The 23,571-nt window shown below is 24.0% G+C and overlaps 1 protein-coding gene across 1 annotated transcript; it reads right to left on the bottom strand.

Annotated features, from left to right (window-relative positions):
* Positions 1-17,007: 17,007 nt before the first annotated feature.
* On the bottom strand, positions 17,008-23,274 carry LOC112593693 (casein kinase I-like). The gene is made up of 7 exons (XM_025338201.1): positions 23,077-23,274; positions 20,656-20,725; positions 19,400-19,569; positions 19,212-19,326; positions 19,013-19,132; positions 18,735-18,905; positions 17,008-17,150 (listed from the first exon to the last, which is right to left on the bottom strand). The coding sequence occupies exons 1-7, from the start codon at positions 23,272-23,274 to the stop codon at positions 17,008-17,010; spliced, it is 987 nt and encodes a 328-aa protein (XP_025193986.1).
* Positions 23,275-23,571: the final 297 nt, after the last annotated feature.

Genomic DNA, 23,571 nt, shown 5'->3' with positions numbered 1-23,571 from the left:
AAAACTTTGTATTTCGGATTTATTGACTACAAATCAAAATTGAAGCTTTCCTAGCTATTTTTGGACTGTTCAGAAAAAAACATGCCAATGCATATAAATCCAGGCCCTAAATTAATAATGAAATTATGTACACAGAATCTTTAATAGTAAATAACCACAATAAGTAGTCCACATAGAGTAATATCAGGTGATATAAATGGTTAATCTCCAAGAATCAGACAAATTATTTTGAATAACTCTGTATATTGTATACTATTTTAATCGAATGATTTAGATGGCTGTTTAAAAAAATTGTTTTTTTCGTAAAATTTTATAATGATAATATGTATACAGTATAGTGACTCCGTGCACACGTATAACAAATTAACGTATAGTATATATATATATATATATATATATATTATATACTGTTATATTATTATATATGTTTTTGTTACGTGATAAATAAATGATAATATATATATATATATATATATATATATATATGATGTTTAATACCGCATAATAAAATATTGCGATTCAGCGATATTGGTTTATAATTACTATTAACACTATTTAGAATAATTATTTAGTCATAAATATAGTTTTCTATAATGAACGTTCAATGTCCGTTTGAATCTGGAAAGCAAACAGTTCAAAGGGGAAACATTCATGGACTTTCGATAGACGTGTATATATTATTATCTACATCCACGATGTTGCTGCACCCATACGAATAAGCAAAAAGTTATTGATTGTTTTTCACGATATCCGATATTATATACGTTATATGAAATATCATTTTACAGCAGGTACTATTAAAACAATTAATAATATTATACTTTATTTATTATACTGTATTATGACGACGGTTGAAAATAATTGTAAAAAAAAAAAAATGATAATTGTGCGTAAGTCATTGATAATATTTTTTAAATGAATAATTACACTATACCTACTAGTGTATCGTATATTCGTATAATACTCGTATATTTATATACAGCGGGAAAATAGAAAAAAGACAACAGAGGAGATATAATGTAAAATCGATTATACTTAAATACTTGATATTAATGATATTATATAGGTAGGAATTTAAGTAGCATAATATGAGCTTATATGAACTAAATTTTAAAAAGCAATGTATTAGTGAGAAATCTTTCTCATATATCGCAGCGACAATAAAACGATAACATTAACGACATCCTTATTTTCGTTTATGACTATTCTTTTCTTTATTTATCAATACATACTAGGCTATGAGCCTTAAAAATTGTAAACTTTTATACAGGGTATTTGCAAACAATTTAAATACATATTTTTCATTATACTTTTCAAACACATTTTGGCTTTGATTCAAAAGATAGTTTCTTAAAACTTATTGAAATTCTTTACATACTTATTATCACAGGAGTTATTCTTTACTATTCCCCCCCCCCCAATAAATTTAAAAACTGAAAGTAGAATAAGAACATTTTTAAGAACTTCGATTTATTACCTTAAAATTAGTCTTGGAATAAATAATGTATACAAAAATAAAATCATCATTGTAGAGCCAATACATTTTTTCGCTTCATGCTTAAAGTATAAAATATTTGTAATGACTAATGACTTATACAAGTATAGCAATTGTTTCAAATCAATTTTTTTTTTAAACATTTAATACTATCAAAAAAAAAAAAAAAATGTGTATATTTTGTATTAAAACATATTCTTTATGTCAATTATTCAAACTTATTTAAAAACTTTATATTAATTTATATTAAAAACAATAAATGTCATATTATAAGTAGAATTGTTTAACTATAAACGTATTATGCATTTATAAATATGAATTTTACATACATTTTTTTAGTATATTTTTTTATTTTTGTAGTTATACTAGTACCTATATATCAGTGTATCATATACTTTTTTGCTGTATTCCCAGATTATTGTTGGTATTTTTTAATGTATATTTTTTGACAAGATATTTCGTTTAGGATGATTGATTTTTGCGTTAAATTTTATTTTTATTACAGTATAATATGATTATTTTATGTCGTTTAATCACACGTAAGATTTCATGTTTATTATATCGATGTTATTAAGTCGATATTTAACTCAATTATTTCTTAATACGTTTAAATAATAAGTTCCCCGCGTTGTATGTAATAATTTCAGCCTTTAAAATTGCACATAGTTATCTCAACACACGATATTATATATAAATACATTACAGAATGCTATTATGAAATATATACATATTATATTATAAATTATTTGATTTTTTTTTTTTTTTTTTTAATGCACTAAAAGTATTGTAAGTTTTTTTCCCCAAAACACGAGAGAAATATTATAACGAAAAACCTATTGGCAAAAAAAAAAAACCCCCGTGGCGCCCACAACTTTAAGCCACCGCTCTTTTGTGGAGGGTAAAAAATGCATGTTCAAAAGCATTTGTGGGAGAAATTGTCTTGGGCATACGGAAGATGTCAAGCGTTATGACGGGTTTTTTTTATTCAGCCGTACATTTCGTTTGGCATTCAAAAACTTTAATGATAAAAAGAAAGAAAAAAATATTAACCACAAACGAGCAGCGTATTACCTCGGTTCGGCCTGAGGGTACTTTTGTAGCATTCGAATCTTTTTTCTTCTTACATCCATTCGTACACACTTTGATGTTATATACTGTTATAAATTATAATATATTGTATATGTAGTTATACAAAGTTTATAAATGTGTTTTGTGTATTATAATTATAATGGCGTATTAATTAACAAAATATATTGATTTTGATTAAATATCAATACCTAATTAGCTAATAATTGTTATCTCAAGTCTACAAGTGTGTATTAATTATAATATGACTTTTGAACGATGTGTATTATACGAATCCGTCACTCGTTAAATACACATTGTATAAATACATGTAGCTGCAGAACATAAAAACAATAAATATGTATATATAGTTAAATATTTTAGATTCGATATTTTTCTCTCCATAGTGCAGCATAATATTAAGTTATGTATATCATACAATTTACTCGTTTCGCGTTCGACTTAAACTGCCATTGAATAAACTGTACAAATGAATAATAAATAATCTAATCACCTCACGATAATATATAATACTTACGCAGAGTTTTAACATACTTACATACTCATATGCTAAATACACACCAAATGCTGTTAAAATAATAATACATTCGATATTAGGATGACAAAGTAATACATATATAAATGACTGCTGTCCCATAATCGATTACGAGCAAATCGTCTCCAGTGTGCTCTTCTCTGTGTATAGTTCATATAATATACATATATAGTATTATATATAAAGAAGTGCGATGGTGTCAAATCCCTTTTAGAACTTAAAGTCATTTTTTCTTTCAACTGTCGGAACAAAACGAATGGTATAAAAAAAAGGAGCTGAGAAGCTGGCGAAAAAAGATCATTCGACAATAGTAGATTTTTTTATTTTTTGGCCATCGTAAATCATTCATTGCGTGGCTATTGCCGTACATCTCGAAGGTGGCTCGGAATAAATTACGTTCATGAAATTAATGTTCAGCGAGGCGGTGGGCCGTGGTCTGTATGGTTTTTGAGGCTGGTCGAATGGGGGAAATAAAAAATGAAAAAAATTCTTCCCATGCACACGAATTGCAATCATAACATTCACTGTTGTGGGAACGAACGAGTGACGATAATGCATGATAATTAATATTTTATTTTATAACCTAAAACGTTGTTTAAAAAGCTATCCCTTTATTTTATTTATATTATATTATAATACCTTCAACACAAATTTATATTCAACCGTGTATCATGCGATTGCTGACTGATTAGCCGTCATTAACCTACGATATAATTTAATATTCATTATAGATGATACCAAACATTTAAAATAAAAGTAGTCTCGTCTCGACACGATTAAATTATCAGTTCTCTGTATTATATTATGTTTTACTATATAATAAACCATTAACATCGTTAGAACTATATATATATATATATATGTTTGTGTGTGTGTGTGTACAACATACTATATATTATGATTAATACGTTGCGAATAGTATGAAATAGTAGGTAAGTACCTATATGATATATTTATATATATATTATTTATTGGCTATTAGTCGTTTCTAAAATTGGAACGAGTTATTTTTACAGCCGTGTCAAAAAGTTCAACATGCACTTATACTCATAACGTGTACCGATAAAACATACTAGTCGGCCGTAAGATAACTACATAGGTGGATAATATGTCAATATTGAAATAGTACTAAAAACATTTTTAATGTGACACGTGACATTTAAAAATGTATACTTTTAAAATGTGCGTATTATTATGATGTGTATGTAATAAAATACATTATTATATTATAATAATATTTATATTATATATATAGGTGAATCTATTGTTGACAATGTATTTACTCTTAAAAATATTTGGTTTATTATTTTTACCATGACGGCTTCCCCATGTGCCAATAAGTTTACATTTTTTATCATTGTGTATATGTTTTATTTGTTTAACGAATTCAAAGAAAAAAATAATAAAAAAAGTAAATGTACATATGAATATATACTAGTTAATTTCCACAGACTAACAATGTAATATAATAATTAAATACTGACAATATTCTAATTATTTTATGTACATTTTAAAATATGTAGACTAAATACGTAGATTTGAAGCCAACTCCTTGAGCCACCAAACGAGTAGCGACTTCAAGTAACAACGTAATGTATTTTTTAATAAATTATTTTACGCAATAGTAATGATAATAAAATAATAACAAATAAAAATAGTGATGTTGCTAATATAATATTTCATTGTTAATATTATACAGGCTTGATCTTATTTACCGACGACTGTCGAGGTAAGACATAGGAAAGACAACTAAACGTTGTGTAGGTATATACTGCAATTATTATTCCCAAAGATCTAAATCACAAAATTTGAATTATTCACCATTTGGGATATAATACATGGTATAGAATGGTAAGTTTTTTTTTTATAATATATATAATAAACCCGCGACAACAGTAGTTTTTGGGTGATATTGAACATATTGAATTCAATATTAATAATAAACAAAAATATAACAATGCACAAATTATAACGAAAAGACTACTTAAATACTACAGATGATACATAAGGGAGAGTAATATATTGTTGGATAGATTTGTGACGATGATGAATTTAATCGAGTTGGGAATAGAATTGAGGTCCTGCAGATAAAATGAGGCAAGTGAAACAGATTAGAACGTGAGTTTATGTGACGTTTGATGTTACTAATGTCGATTTCTTTACAATGTGATATAAGTGAATAATTTACTTGAATCGCAGTTTAAGCCTAAAATATCAAATTGTGCGGTATTAAATTTAACTGACTCCGAAAAATTCAAATAAAAATTTTTAATTTTTGTAAGAGGGTTTCATACATTACTGAACTTATTGAAGTTACATAATCTTTTATGATATTTAACATCATAATATTATTATTTACAGCAATTGGACGTCGCCTATATAATACATGGATTTTGACAAATATTGACATTACATAACACATATATACGTAGCCATACTTAAATAATATTTTAGTTGGATATTATATTTATTCATATAGACTACAGTACCGAAACTATCGCGGGTGGCGAATATTCTCAGTTAAGACTTAATTATTCCATTAATTTTTACCAGATCGATCGGTTTTATTTTGAATAAAATGTATTATTATTATTATTATTCAATCTACTAACATATTTGTACCTGTAGGTTCAACTGTATGTTTGATATCTACCAAACTGCGATTATCTAAAAATCAGGGCTTACAAATGTTATAATAATTAATAACGTTGTATTTGAAAAGATCGATTGAAATTTTTAAACGGAATCATAATAGAAAACGATAAACATAAATAATCAAATAACAAAAAACAAAATATAACGATTAAAAAAATATATGATATATCATCAAACAAAACATAACATAAAACATTGTATATCATTAACGAAATAATTAACTTTCAATTATTTAATAATTATAATTTATAAAATGTATTAAAAATTATAACTCTGAATTACGATAAACGCAAAAGTTGAATAACGTTTAATTTCTGAACAACGATCAACTCAACATTTGTATAACGTTTTAATTGTAAATAACTTATAACAAATTTTTTTTTTCAAATGCAAGCCCTGCTAAAAATGCGATTTGGACTGTGCTGCATAAAATGTAATTGTATCTCTGAAGATAAAATATACCTAGTTGTTGCACTTCAAATATAGATTTTAACATATTGTAAGTATTTGTATAGATTTATTACACATTTTAATAAATAATCATAGACATATTTAATTGCGTTTTTTATAAATAGGTACAATATAACTTTTTTTAAGATTAAATTTGTAAAACATTAAAACACAAAAACCGTCAAAGGTAGACAATTAAATATATTAAACACATACATATAGTGCCACGTCATACAATATATCATATATACTATAATTTATATAGAATCAAGAAAATAAATCATTATACATTGTGCATTGGTGCATATATTTTTTTTTTATTTGTACGCTGCAGATAATTATATAGGTATAATTACTTACGTTAAAATGTGAAATTTGAAATGGTACAAAATACATGATAGTATCATCGATGCCTACTGCTATAATAATAATGATTGTAATTAATTATTTTAAAATCGTAAATACTTTTATATTATGTTGTAATTGTTCCATTCTATAGATTCAACATACATCATATCGGTCACTGGTTAACGAGTATTCAGTATTTATGTATAGGTATAATTTAGAATAATAATTGCACCAGTGCCATAGTGTGGACAACCGAAAAGGATTAGGTTAGGTCAGTTACGCTTATACAGTTTTTTTAGGAAGGTGCCTAACTACTTACACATTATCATAGACTTATTCAATTATTTCAGCAAAATATTACACAGTTTTTAGATAGGTATAAAGCATTCGAGTATTTGCTACTCGAGCCTCGGGCTTATCGATCATGAGCACGTGGGCCACACCATCAATCGATAACGGGTCACGTCTAACGGCTTATAGTTGGACAGGGTTAGTAAATAGTAGGAATGGATTTATACGCTTGGATGGACGCAGTTATTATAAAAGTTTGTGGAATTCTTGAAATCTCTAGACAATTTCGGTAGATTTATTCGTTACTACTATGTACATATATACTATAAACATAAACGAATATATTATTAATGTACAACAAACAATATTTTCCTTAATAAAGTAGGTGATATGAATCGATTTGTACTTCGAATCGATTAAGCTTCAAAAAGAAAAACAACAATATTATAACTTATAAAAAGGAAACATAATTTCTTTTTAAACCTTTTCAGTTGAATTTCGTTACCGCATAATTGTAGATGGTAAAAATTTACTTTCCTAACTTTGTATATATTTACACAAAAATCTTGTTTTACTTACTTTTCGGAATAAATGAATAAGGTATAATTTTGTATTTAATCGTGTTCGAATATAAAATTACTAATGTAATCGATGAAAAATAAGACTATTTCTTTTATGAATATCTATTATTTCATTTTATAATCTCACTTTTATGTATTATTATTAATTATTATGATACAAATAATAGACAATAAGTATTACGTTTATAATGAGTGTTTCAATAATTTGGTATAATTTCGCGATTTTTATGTTAAATCACGATCTTTATTTCTTTAATATTTATTTCACAATGTATTATTATCACAATCAACTAATTTTATTGCGTTTATTTATTTTTTAAATTTATTAGCTTCTAATTAAAAACTTAGACTGCAGATCGTATTATTTTAGTATAATTTTAACATCTTCATGTTTAAATTGTATTATTAAATACCTAGTATGAATTATTTAGTTATGTATTTAATTTTAATTTTAAAAATTCATAACAACTTAACATTTATATTTGATACACAGATCCACTATAAATTATAATAATATTTATAAAAATATTTTACATGAATAATACAAATAATTAGACACAAAAATGCATTGTGAATCCCATAATACCAGTGCAAAAGTTATCAATCTATAGGACCATTTAAATTTACTATCAAGATAGTATAAAAATATTTAGATAATAGAAATTAATGCTTCGAAAAGCACATCATTCGTATTTTAACTTACACTATTGTTGTACACCACTATCGTTAAAGTTCAACAGTGAGTTCATACTTTAAAGCAACTGTCAATCAAATATTACAGTTACTAGTTTTTCGCTTGACCAAACATAAACATCAACACACTTTAAAATTTTTAAAAATTAAGTACTTTAATATTATTAAATTCATTAAAGTTAGTGCGAAATTAAATTGTACACAAAGGCCTTCAAAAAAAAAAAAAAAAAAAATCGATATCACATAAGTACTATGACTAAAAATATCCATAATTCACTAATCACTTTATAGAAATCAACAGATTCACTTCACGTTGAGATTATACATAATCCACCACTTAAACGACGCCTAAAACGCAGTTGTTAATTTTATTATATTACCTTTATCTGTTTTAAATATAAATAATTACTTATTAGTTATTACTTCTAACTACTTAGTTACCTTTTATTATACTCAGTATTAACTAATCGTTTTATAATAATTATAGCTATTATGAAGCTTTAATCTTCATGTTATAGATCATGGTGTGGGCCCCTATGGTCATGATATTCGAGAATTGATCAAATATAATATCTTATAATATAATTTTATTTAAATTAATAAATAAATATTTTTTACTTGGCTTGCAGCTGCCCCTGAATATTGTGGTGTTAGGTGACTTACTGACATAAATTATAGGCAATCAAAATAGGTAAATCGAATTAAGAAAACCTATACTAATTACTGTTCATTAAACGAAGATCAATTGTTGCTCTCGGGATTAAGTTCTTTTCAGAGAACGGGTGGTTGCTAAGATGAGTGATGCGTATGTGTATAGTGTGATATATGATTTAAATAAAAAGTTTTGCGTTTTCAAGTGTTATATTTGTTTGGACATAAGATCCGTTTTTTGGTCACCTGTTCTCTTTGATTGTATAAACGAGAGCCATTATTATACTAATATGAGTTGATCTTTAGACGATCTCAGTCGAATTACGGCCTGTGTTATACATATTTTATAGTAGGGTCCATTATTCAATAGAGTACAATGAATAGATTATTTATTATATTTAAGTTTATTAATGGTATGTGAAAATTTCATTACATATACACACAATATATTATTGTGTTATATGTATCAAAATAATGTAGTATATCATATTACTGTTCATACATTTATATGGTAAATAAGCTAGGAACAATTTATTTTAGATTGGATTAAGAAATTATTTTAGTACCGTCATTGTTCTGTATTTGTGATATTTGATTTCACAATAAAAAAAGGTTAAACAGTGGTCAGTCAATAACAAAGATTCGGTGATTACAGTTTATTTAGCATGAATGAAAACTAGATATCTAAATAGCAAATGTGAAATATTAGAATAATACAATTTTTCTCAGCGTCAAGTATAATATTATTTGGTATTGGTATTTAACTTAATAATAATAAAAAGAAAAACTCAGAGAAATATTAATATTTAATTACTACATCAGATTGATTTAATTAGTAAATATGCATTTATTACAATATTTTTTACAAATGAAAATATTTGTATACACTATTTTTTTATGCTCTTAGGGCTATCAACTGTTTTATTGATAAACAAATCAAGTAAAAACGATAAAGTTATATTAGTGTAAACTAATAAATTTTAAAATGAAACATACTGTTGTAGTTTTATAGTTAACATTAAACAATATTTAAACGATAATATATTCTTAAACACAAATAATGTATTTAGGTATTATATACAAAAAAAGAAAGATTGTGTATTATTAAAGCATATTTATATTTAGTTAATGATAAAATATTAAATAGATAAATATAGTGCTAAATGTATTATATCAATAAACATAGGCTTATTAAATTGTATCTTAGTTATTTTAAGCGCAGAAACAATACAATTGAGTAAGTACGAGTATAATAAGTATGTTTATGTAGAATTATAAATTATACTTTAATTGTATCTACATAATTGATTGTATGTACTTATCTTTATTCAAGTATAGAGTATCCATTTAAATCTTAATAAATAAATTGTTACAATCTTCATTAATATATTTAATATTATTGTTTTATATAATTATATAAAATATTTAAGTAGAATAATTTTTTTAAATATATTCATTCAAATTAAAAAAAAAAAAAAATGTAATAATATAGTGGCTGGAAATATATTTTGCTTGAATAAATATCCGAGAAACTTAAATCTCGTTTGAATGTTATTCATTAAGTATGCATTGAGTGGGAATCTTGATCCAATGGTAAACATTTAAAAAGATTCGTTTGACACGTGTTAAATATACTAACATTTTTAAAATACAAGAAGATTACTGATTAATGAAAGTATCCTAACGGAGTTTAATAAATGTTATCTCATTGCAAAATATATTGCTACATTTTTAAAATAGCAAAGTTTTTTACGAATCATTTCAACAAATTATTTATACATCTGCAGTCATCAAAACAGATTGATACACAATTTTATATACCATATTTACTTGTTTTATGAAATTTACCAAACTAACTATACTTTATAGTAATAAAATGTTTATATCTATCATAATCATAAGATTAATATAATTAAAATAAGTCAACTGAATTAATTTATATGCTAAGCAAAAGTGAATTTACAAGTATCACATATTTTTAATTATTACGTAAATACTCATTTTATGTTTTCAAGCGTATAAAATAGGTACCGATACACATATTAATAAATTATTATACTATTGTATAACAACATCAATGATTATACTTTAATAAGTTTAATATAATTTTTACTCAAACTGTATATGCATTTTACAAATCTATCAAGTATTGACATATTGTTTACATTCAATACATATTTTATGAATGGCACTAAAGCAATGAAGATTTATTACGAAACCTTATTACTTATATAATAAATTTGGTATTATAGTGTGTACAGTATTGTAGCAAAGGAACTTTTGTATGAAATTGATGGCTATACCTTGGTAATACTCTTCTGAAAATATGTTAGAAAAGGACAAAAAACATGTGTAAGACTTCTGCGATCAAGTCTTGAACGGGCGGCGGCCATGTGTGTGTTTGCATTTTGCAGACACAATCGATAATGCACACAAAAGAGGAGACGTGTGTGTGTGAGCGAGTTTACAAACATGCATAATGTATATACATACACCTATATGAATGCATGTATACATACGATGGCGATTAACCAAAGGCGACGTCACTAAAGTTTAATCCCACCCGTTCTACCCCCACACCTGCTCATAAATCTTCTAAAGCCCCTTGCTGTGTCCTGTCTACCACACCTTCTCGCCCGTCGAGTCTTATCGCTCCAGGAACCCCCGGATTGTCGGATACGCTTGAGCAGGTGCCACCGTCGTCGTGAAGTTAAAAAAAAATATCTCTTATTTTATGTAGGCGCGATATTGCCTTTTTCCTGCCCGCAGGTTAAATAATAGTGTACGTCAAAATTATTTTAACAAAATGGGACGAGCAAAAAACAAAAAAAAAAGTTTAAGGTTTAAGAGCAAAAATATAAAAAAGAGAAGAGAATGTACTTATACCTATATATATATACACAAAGGAAGTTGTTATAGCTACGGGAAAAGTGGGAAGGCGTACGTGAACTCGTTTTTAAAGGCCATTGAGCATTAAAATCGGATATGATGGTAGTCGGAAGCAGATTAAATGAGGTGCGACGCATTAAAAAAAAAAAAAATATATATATATATATATAATATAACGTATTTAATGTAGCCTGTAGGTATATACGTGTGTATATAAAGCATTGCAGTGTACGGCGTACAGCGTTATTATCCTGAACATGTTTAATGATGTTTTGCATTTCGAACATCTCAAAAATTTATGAAACGTTGTGGGTTTAATTATTATATAAGTGAAATATCTATAAAATGAATTTATTAAGAATAACAATTTTATAAACATTTTTAAAATATAAAAAGAAATAAACGTACCTATATACAACTTAAGTGAGTGAAAATATATTTATATTTTCCTCGAAATAAGTTATATATCCTTAACTTACATTAAAAAAACGTTTTGTTTTCAAAAATATGTTATTATTATTTTAAACTTTATATTTACTTTGAAAACTTTTTCATAAAAATACATGAGAATTTTAAATTACGAAAATGGTCGACAATAAATGCTTTACAAACACAACAATACTAATACAACATAATATTATCCCTGTCATCTCTATGAATTTAAGTTTTGTAATTAAAGAAACGAGGTTAGTCTATCAAGAATTTTTTTGTTTATTATACTGGCCAAGTTTAATATAATTATAGTTTTTATATTTTGATTTTATATCATATATACATAAAAAAAAAATAATATTACTTTTATATTCATCAGATATCTTACCTATAAAACCATTCACGTATTTTTTGAAACTATTAAAAGTTTTAAATTTATTCCTTTTTTTTTTTTTTTTTTTTTTTTTTTTTTTATTTTTTTTTTTTTTTTTTTTTTTTTTTTTTTTATCATTTATCTAACCAGTAGTCATAATAAAATACATTGTTAGATGACAACCTTACCTACTAATTAATTTATTCATACAATTATCTATTTTTATTTTTTTGGTTGATATTTTATGAATGAACTTCATTAAACACTATCGTTGGTCATAGTAATTTGTGTAACCTAATATCTATATCAGCTAGGTTTATATAGTTTTTTTTTTTTTAACGTAATCAACGATTTAAGTAATAACATACAATTAAAGTTTACAACAGATAACATAAAGTTACAAAAAATATTTACTACTTTTAAACGACGCTTATGATGATGATGTAGAGTTACTTTGATAAATTATTTTACAATAATGAAGAATAGATAAAATTACATTGCATAATTTATAAAAAATAATAATTATGTAAAAATAATAAAATTAAAAAAAAAAATTAAATGGTAATTAAATAAGTGATAATGTTTTAATAATAAGTATAAAATAATTAAAATTAATCGTTTAAAATAGTATCTATATTTATTATTTAAGAATAATAATATAAAATCAGCAATGAATACTTTGATATTAAAATGCTTATCTGTTATTTATTTTTCATTTATCACTAAAAAGATTGAATTAAAGAAAATAGGTGTAAGATAGTCTATCAATTTTTGACTGAAAGATTTATTGTAATAATTTATTCTAGTGTTATAAGACCTTAGTTATTTTTTTATTAATCATTTTTTTTTTAATCAATGTTTTTAATTAATGATATAATAGCAATTTTTAAATTATAGTTTTTCTGTTAAAACGTTAAGTATCTTATAACTTTAAGAAGATAAATTGTTAATACATATTATATTTTATACGTTCTTATATGTTAAAATAAAATTCTACTCTAAATTATTTGTTATGAATAATAGGTAATAAAATAATAAATATTATAGAAATAAAAAATTAATTTAATACAATTTAAACAAAATAGTAAAAATGGTTATATCTATGTTTTACTTATTTCAAAAAGGTATATTATATAAAATGTTTATCATTTTTTTACTGCATTGCAGTAAAGATACATTATTTGTGCATTATCTATCGTAACATTTTCTTTATCATCTTCTATCATCGCTATAGAAATATATTTTAAATTATATAACAATATTTATATATTATATACGTATTTAATTGAAAACCATGTATTAAAATAAAAAAAACTAAATAATAAGTCTCTACTGTAAATGGGTAGGTAGATCGTATACATACATATTTCTCGTGGTCGTCGTTGTTATTGTTCCGTTGTCGTCGGCCGCTGCTGCTTAAAAGTAGTTTCCGTTATTTAAGTTACAAGTGGACGAGGTAATAAATTATCCTCCGTCGTGTTTATTCAAATCGTTACTTGAGTATTGCATTTGGGACCTTGTACAGCAGTTTTGTTTCGTTTACCACTATTATAATAACATTTACTTTATCTTCCGACTCTAGCACGGGCGTGTTTCAAGTGCCATTGAGTGTTCGCGAATGAATTCAATTTCGTTAAAGCATTTTAATTAAGTGAATATTATATAAGGTATTAAAAACATTTAAAACCATAATAATACAATCCAAATCGGTGTTTTATGTTATATAGTTAGTAATAAAGATCAATGGAAATATTTTTTAACGAGTTTTGTAATTTAATTTTCCTGTATATATTTTGTATAATTAAACCAGTCTATTGTAAAGCAAAATAATTAATCTACAATAAAATAAGTCGTATGATTAAAAACCAAAAACTAAATATAATGCATGCTCAGGTTTATAAAATGTAGTATCTATACACATTTTTACATAAATATTGGAGTAATAAAAATACGTATTAATCAAAAACTGTTAACTATATAATCATTATAGTTTAACAAACAGGCTATGATAAAATTATTAAAATTAAAACGCATTTAAGTTATTATTTATAACTTATATTTAAACAAAAAGTTCAATATACATATGTTGATATAATATGTACATCAATATTCCAACATTATTATTTGACGTCAATGCGTTCAGTGTGCCCACGTCATACTTTTAGGTTATCAAATGCATAATTTTGAAAAATTAATAATCAAAACAATCGTTTATTGCATAATAAACAAGTAACGTATAATACATTACGATTTATTATATAAATTTTAATAGATTTTTTTCTTATTTAATTATTGTTCTAAACAATAAATATTTCAGAACATGTTGACATATAGGTACGTCTACGTACTGCAAGTAAAACAGTATTTTAAAATAAAATACATTTTTCATGGTTATTATTTTTTAGTAACGTGGAGTGTACGTGAAAGAGTACAAATTCAAGTTGAGTGTTTTTGAATTGAAAAAAATCCTTCAATAAAGTCACTTGAGCTTTAACAATAAATACTAAAATACTACTCTTTTATTAATTTATAAATAGCACTTTTTGTTTAAAATACTGTTTATTTATAATTTTAGATACTTAAATACATAATGTCAAGACCTAGGTTAATAGTAAAATGGTCAAAAATGAATAAAGTTATATTTTTTGGCTAAAAATTTAAATTAAAAAGCTTGTATATTCTATTTTCAAAATATAAATTTAGCCTAAATTAAAAAAAAAAATTTCGTCAACCTTACTAAAAAATAAATAACTTAAGTACATCTTTAATTTTCAGGATCGTTGATTTTCAAATAGCTGTGAAATGTTCTAAATTTTTTTTTTTTTTTTTTAATAAAGCTTGTCATGTTTTTATTATTAATTTTTTTCTTGAAATTCAAATCAAGTAATAATAAATTAATGAAATAATATTTTTAGAGTAATAATTGCTTAATATTTTAATTAGAAAACTATGAAAAAAAAATATGAGTCAAAAAAAAGTAAAACATAAGATGAAACCCAATCGTTGATAAATCAATATAATATTTTTAACTCCTTTTAGAGTCTTAAAAGAGAAAAATTTAGGTACCTATTTATAATTTTATTTTATATTTTATATAACATTTATTAATTTTTTTTTTTCTATGATTTATATTTAAATGAATATATTGAAAAATATAGATATATTTTTTTTATTTTATCAAGATCGAAATATTAATAAAAAAAAAAAAATGTATTTAATAATGATATATATATAATTTATCTAAGTTTTACCTAATTTAAATAAAAAAAGTTCTAAATAGGCACCGTAATACATTTTAATTGGATTTGGTTTGAATGTTATTATGAGATATTTTTGAAATAGGTTAAATTTATTATATCTACCACAATTAACAATAAATACGTTTATACGGTACCTTTGTAATAAGTCATTTATTAATTATGTAATTTTTTTTTCTTACTGAAAATATTAGTATATATAAACAACTACACAATACGCTATTGATAACCTGTTTGGATAATTATATTGCTTATTAGTTAAAATATTGGAAATAATAATAAACTGATTGCACCAAACTTAGTGAATTTAATGATGTTCCTTTTAATTTATTATTTTATGATTTATTATGATATTATCATGATAGATAATAGTTTTTTTTCAGCAAATTATTATGTAATTTGAAACTGAAAATTTTAGTACGTGCTTTTTTGGTAAATATAAATTATTATCTTTATTTTTACGATATGCCTATAAACTGTGTGAAATGACTGGTAAAAAAATAATAAAATTATCAGAACATAAGTTATGGTTACACAATAAATCACTTATTTGATATCCCTATCTATAAACATAGTATTATACTTTAGTTATATGATTTTGTAATATAAAAAATTAATTTTAACTGGTAGTGCAGCTAAAATGTAAATTATTATGAAAGTTAGATTATTAATATCATAATAAATAACAGTATATCTACCTATTAAAAAAATTTTGAATTAAAACTAATAATTTGCTGAAATTGTTGTACGAATAATATATTTAATGTATACTTAAACTATGTACAATTATTATTATTTATTTTTATTAGTGACTTTTTTTTTTTTTAATAAATATTCAATGGGCTGTAATTTAAATTGAAAGTTTTATACATTATTTTGTCTATGTATATATATATAAGTTTATTTCCAATTCTATAAATTAAATAATATTCTTGAAGGAAAATACAATATGAATATTTTCATGAATGCATAAATTATATTTTCTATTCATCATTTTCAGAATATATTAAAATAATTTCATTGTATTACACTGGCAATTTTTGCAGATAAATAAACACATAACATATTATAATCTATCTATTATAAAATAATTAGATTTTTCTTTCCACACAATATTAGGAGTAAAGTAATAATTTTTATTTTAGTTATATACTTATATATTATTATGTTTGTGATAATTTGATTTTTGTCTGTAAAATGATTAGGCTTACAATTACAATGAATTGCGATTATTGTACATACAAAAAAGAAATAAGTTAGTGGTACTATTTTTATTTATCAATCCAATCAAATATTTGATCGTCTTCAAATCCGTTTGTATGAAGGGTGTTGGTAAAAATATGTCGGAGAAATTTATAATTTGGCTCCTCATAAAATTCAAGATGTCTAACGTATTTCATGTATTCTGCCATTTCTATCAATATACAACAATTTTTATTTTAATATAAACAATATTTGAGGGGTTTTAGAAGCAGTTATTTGCTGTCTATGTATATATCATATTACCGTTCTGTTTCTATTATAATTTCAGATTAATTTACGTAATATATATGTTACGGTAAATGATGTTATATCAGAAATTAACGTTATTCGCCGGTTATTAACGTTATTTACCTACGAATGTGGGAATTATCGTTATTTTCTAGTGAATAACGTTAATAACCGTATGATTAGGGAAATTTTGATCTGATTATAAAATAAAAGAGGTTATTGCGAAAGATTTAAAAAAATAACCAAAGAACCAATCATCAAAGAAGACAAAATCGGAAATTAAATCATAGAAATCGTAGAAAAAAATTCGGAACTTGGTACTTAAATATTTTTTAATTATTTAACGATAAATTTCCGAATTTTAAATATAACAAAAATAAAACTAAAATATAAATATTTGAAAATTATTCTAAATATTTTTTTGATGATTGTCAAGAAAATATTTGTATTGCATGTAAAAATTCAAAAAAAAATTTAGAAAAACAAGGAGAGGAAATGATAAAATTTTCTAAAGAAAAGTTTCCTCAGCTTGAAATAGGCTTAACTGTATGTGTATTTATACCAAACGTTGATAGAGCTCGTGGTTCTATGCAAAATATACTATCAGTTGTCACTCAAGTTGAACATGATTTATACAAACTCTGTTAGTTAATTCTTAATGAAAAAATATACTATTAAAATTAAAATTTGTTTTATTATTTTATAAGTACGGAATATAGTTTTCTTAAATACTATTTCACATACCAAAAATAGTTGTTTGCAAATAAAATCTATTAGACATAGACAATGTGATAAAATTAGCAGATGGTAGGCAGTTGACACTGAGCTAGTAATAATTCGGTTGCAAACCCTTAAAGGTACCAGCGTTGTCACTAGTTGTAATAATAATAAGCATTGTGCATACCTTGGGGCTGAAAAATTATGTTATATTAAATGTCATGGGAGTAAAACTTGTAAAAATAAATAAAAAATAATAATGCATTTATTCTATTTTTAAAAATATCTGGGTACTTACATAATTTTTCAAATTGTTGTATTTGAGATTCATGCGCTTATCTGATTTATAACATTAATTACCTGTGTATTTGGTCATTAACGTGATTATCCAGTTTATAACGATAATTACCTGTATATTTGGTAAATAACGTTAATAACCGGTGAATAACGTTAATTTCCATTTAACATCATTTACCGTAACATATATATATATGTATACAGGATTCAATAAGTATTTAAAAAAAAAAATAATTGAATTTGTCGTGCACATGAAATATACATTATATCATGTTTTCAAACTTATATGAAATCAACTAAAATTAATTAAATTATCACATTTTATGATCCATTTTTCTTAGAATTTTTAGGGGATTAAGGCACAAAAGAAAAGCTTTAAATAAACATAGACAGCAATGTTTTTTTAATTTTTTTTTTTAATTTATGTATTATTTTATATATATTATACGTATAATAATTGTAAAATTTTTGATATGATATGATAAATTTTTACCGGGGTAACCCTCACAAAGGCTATCGATTGGTGTACTTTTTTTCATCTCGCCAATTTTCTGAAATCGTTCTTTCGCATTATGAACTTTAAGCCCTTGCCAAGGCAAAGAGCCTCGTGCCAAGTACATGTACATATGACCTAAGGACTCTAAATCATCACGACGGCTTTGTTCTGAAATGACAATAATTGTGAATGTTTTTTTTTTCAAACTTTCAATTTAATTGTGCATTAGCAAACAGTTTAAACGCTCGTAGCACTATTATATTATATTAACCAACCTTTTCCGAGGTGAGTATTTATACTCATGTATCTAGCTGTACCAGTCAGATTTTTTTTCTCTCTATAAGGTATATGCTTTTTTGTTCTATGATCGATATATTCTTTTGCCAATCCAAAATCTGTTTATTATTTAATCTGGTAATTTTTTTCCAGTTTAAAAGTAAAATCAAGCTGTAGTTGATGAAAAGTATTTATTACCTATTATATAAATGGTATTATCTTTTTTTAGTAAATTTCTGCCAACGACAAAATTTTCAGGCTTGATATCTCTATACACAATTCCTCTTTCGTGCACGGTTTCTATCCTGTGCAACTATAAATAATAAGCGTTTGCAATGACGAGATGCAAAGTATTAAACATACATTTAGTAAATCATTGATAATACCGTGTGTATAGCGATCATTAGGATAGTTTTTAAAGTGAATTTTCTTTCGCAGGCATTGAATAAATCTTCCAAAGATGGGCCCAGCAGTTCCAAGACTAAAGCATTGTATTGTGTCCCAGCTAATTTGTAACAGTAAACTTTTGGTATTCCTTTCATCTTATGCGTTTTATCTACGTATTGATATTTTAAGTTTAAGTAGCTGAATTTTTCTTACATTAATAATTTATTGTATAATTTTCGAAAGGGAATTTAATTTCAAATAATAATAAAATAATTGTTAAATTATATTAAAGTTCGCAGATTAATATATTTTTCACGCTTTTAATAGACTATCAAAAAAATGAAGATGAAATGTAGTACCTATATTCTATGGATAAAATGGTATGCGCTGAAAGTACAGAAAATATATGTACATTATGTATATACTAAATATTTAGGAGTATATTATAAATTATTATGTAATACGTTTAATAGACTCGCGTTGTGCATAAATGATGCGTATAATTTATAAATATACTTACTGTATAACCTGACATTGGCCGGGAAAAAGCGAACAAGTATAAAATACAGTGCTATAATTAATATTTGTGTCAGAGTACATAAGATCATGGGAAAATTGATGTTAATGTACCTACCTCACTTGTGAACTAATTTCACCAAGTTAAGCAATTCGCCTATGGTGAATTGAATATAGTGCTTAATACATTTTCAAATGTGATTCAGGCTACTTTTGAAAATTTCCTGATAACTTTTAAAATTTTTGAAATTTGTGTTAAAATCAGGTAAGCATTTTTTTAGTCTGTAATCTATGATGATATAGGCATTTTTTTAAACTGTATTTCTGTAACCAATGATAACCTTAATTATTTAAATAAAAAAAGATGGATTTTATATTAAGTCAAAACGAAATTCATATTTAAGCTGGGATAGCTATAAGATATAGAGGTTGAAAAACAAATGTATTAACACTCCCAGAACCTTAAGGAATATGTTTAAAATTTGGTTCAAATTGGTTAATAATAGTTTCTAAGTTTATAAGCCTTGCCAAAACGTAGACTTATTTTTTTATGTATAGAATGATAGATTATAAAGGATAGATTTAAAAGATATTACATACAAATTTCAGTGTAATATTTTCAGATTTTTTAGTTATATACTCTACACGTATTTGAGGTGAGTTTAAGCAATAATTTTAATGATTTCTGCTTCTCAGCAATCAAATTAAACCCTAAATTTTTAGTTTGCTAATCACTTACCGGTTGCTCCCAACTGTCTATATATGTTATATTCAAACATAAGCTGTGGTATTTTTGCTGTTACAGACTCCTGTAAAAAATAAAGAAAATAATAACTTATTTTATTATTAATAGATGTATTGTTTATTGTATAAAATAAAATATTGATTATTTGTATTAAATTTATAAACTTTTTTTTTATTATAATCAAATAAAATACAAGGTCAATAATAATAAAATAATAAAATAAAAAACCGATATGGCAAATTGTCAAGATAATCCTCTGTAAGCTTTGTAACATGTAAATTTATATTAATATTACTCAAAAGTAATAATTAATGAATTTGATTGAATGCGTTTTAATTTGAAGGAAAAAAAATATAATAAATGAAATATATATATTATTGTAAAATGATTAAGTTAAATATTAAACAAGTATTGTGTATATTTGTATTTGAGTACTTATCACGAAATATGATATACCATAATTAGTAGTATTTATATATAAGTTCAAATATTGTAAATTAACTCTGAAGTTTAATTTTTATATTAGTAACATATAATTGGTTATAAAAAATATGTGTGATTAAATTACATGGATATTAATTGATAAATTAATCAAATAAAATAAAATTTTATAATTTCAGGAATAATCAATGACCACAGTTGAATAGTTTATTTAATAGAAAGTTTACTCCATACTCAAAAAAATATTAATTGGTAAATTTAAGTAAATGTAAGCATTGTGAACTGAGATAATTACTGTAATAGATAATCATTGTTAAATTAAATGAAGAATTATTGTTCATAATATTATTATTATTATTATTGTTTACAAATGATAATAAAAAATCTATGAATGATATATTTAAGCTTTAGGCAAATAATAATCTTTTAACCAGAAAATGTATCGTAAAATAATAGTATGTTTATCAAATTAATAGTAATTCAGACTAACTAATAACTATATAGACCAATAAAAGGTTAGATGGATGCAAACTACACAGGATAAGGTCAGAAGGGTATAATATTAAAATGTATAATGTATTTCCGACTTCATATAACATAGAATAAAAATATGAATAATTATTTAAATTTATCATACTAATAAAATTATTTTTAATATTTGTTTTCAATTAATTGCAAATATATTATTTACTTCACTTTTTTAAATTCATTATGGAAACAGATATTATTACAGTTTGTTTAACATGGTTTAATTGAATTTATCTCTAATAATTATTATATAAGTAAGGTATGATTTTTTTTATCATCAGTATCAAAAAGAAATTATAATTTTACTATTAAAGTAGGTAATCGATTTTTAACGGAACTATTAATTTATTTGTTCTTATTTTTTAGTATGGTTTTTATGGAATAATTCAAAATAACTGATAACTCTATAACACACATATTAGATACAAACGATATTATAGAATATATATACATATTTTTTTAATGTCTCCGTAGTTTCTTAATAGTCGCAAAAAAAATATGAAATAAAAAAAATAAAACAACTATGAATTTATTATTTATATTAAAAGTACCAAAATCTACGAATAATTAATTTTTTCAACAGGTTTAAATGTATGGATTCTAAGAATATGAGTATTTTAGTATTTTTATTTTATAAATTGTTTATACTATTGTGGGACTAATTTATAAATATTATTTATATTTAGCCACAAGATGGGCTATAGAAAAAATATATTAACAGATCTGAATCAAACAGATTTTTTCGTATGCTAATGTGGATTTAAACTTTTAAGTTTATATTGTTTAATCTAAAGGAAACAATAAGAAAAATGTAATGCTTCTTATTAAAGATACAGTTTTAAGTAGAGATAAGATCTCTAATTATTAATTATCATACATGATGATTAACTAATATTCTTGAAGATCTTTTAAAAATATTTTTCTTATTATCATTTTTTTACTGCCTACAATTGTGATTTCAGTCTAATAATAATATAGACTAATAATAATAATAATAATAATAATACAGGCTAATTTAATAAGTTATTCAATTTTATAATTATCATCTGCTAATTGACAAAACTATTAACTTATGCTATTAATTTATTAAGTGGTTTCAAAACTTTTTCCCAAGTTCTCTAGTACATCATTATGAACTAAAATATAATATAACAAATGACGTAAATAAAACTTTTCAAACTTTTTGTAGAGATGCAATTGAAAAAAAAAATCTTTGAGTATATTTTTCGAATGCCAAATCTTATTATTATGGAAAATAATATAGTGTATATCGCTATGACTATAATCTTGATTTTATCGTGCTTAATACTTATATTAAATTATTGTTAATTTAACTTGAAATTTATCTAGTATTCGAAAAAAAAATATTTATACGTCATACAGTTGAAATTTGTTAATTACTCTAAATATTAATATTTAAAAAAATATCTATGATTGTTAAAATACTGTTTTTATGGCAACGTCTTCGTTATTTCTTATGTCTTTTCCAATCCGAACTTCCCCAAAATTTCCTTTTCCAATTCTTTTACCAAGTTTGTAATGGTCATCCACTAATATGGTTTTGGAACTTTTGACGAGAGCTTTCTGTGTTAAACTAGGAGGCTGAACCATTCCCGATACTGTAGTTTTCTTTTGCTGTGCCATCTAAGATAGTTTTCATAAAATCCATTAATAACAGAAACAATATCGTTATTACATTAGTAAAATATATTTTTACACAGCTACCTTTTAATTCTGTATCGAGAGACGTATACAATCGATACGATATTTTCAGTATTTTTTTTATGTGTCGGCTTTGAAGTTTTTTATTTTTATTTATTTTAAACGTTTATTTGATTAATCTTATAATACAAAACATGAAAGTAGTCAAATATACTTAACAAAATTCGTTTCTATAGGAAAATATAAATAAATAACTGATATGAATAAAATATATTATGT

Source organism: Melanaphis sacchari, unplaced genomic scaffold (assembly GCF_002803265.2).
Source record: "Melanaphis sacchari strain LSU unplaced genomic scaffold, SCAv2.0 Contig20_pilon_pilon, whole genome shotgun sequence".
Taxonomy (NCBI): Eukaryota; Metazoa; Arthropoda; class Insecta; order Hemiptera; family Aphididae; genus Melanaphis; species Melanaphis sacchari.
The sequence above is the reverse complement of the archived record's forward strand: the minus strand, read 5'-3'. Positions and strand labels throughout refer to the sequence as shown.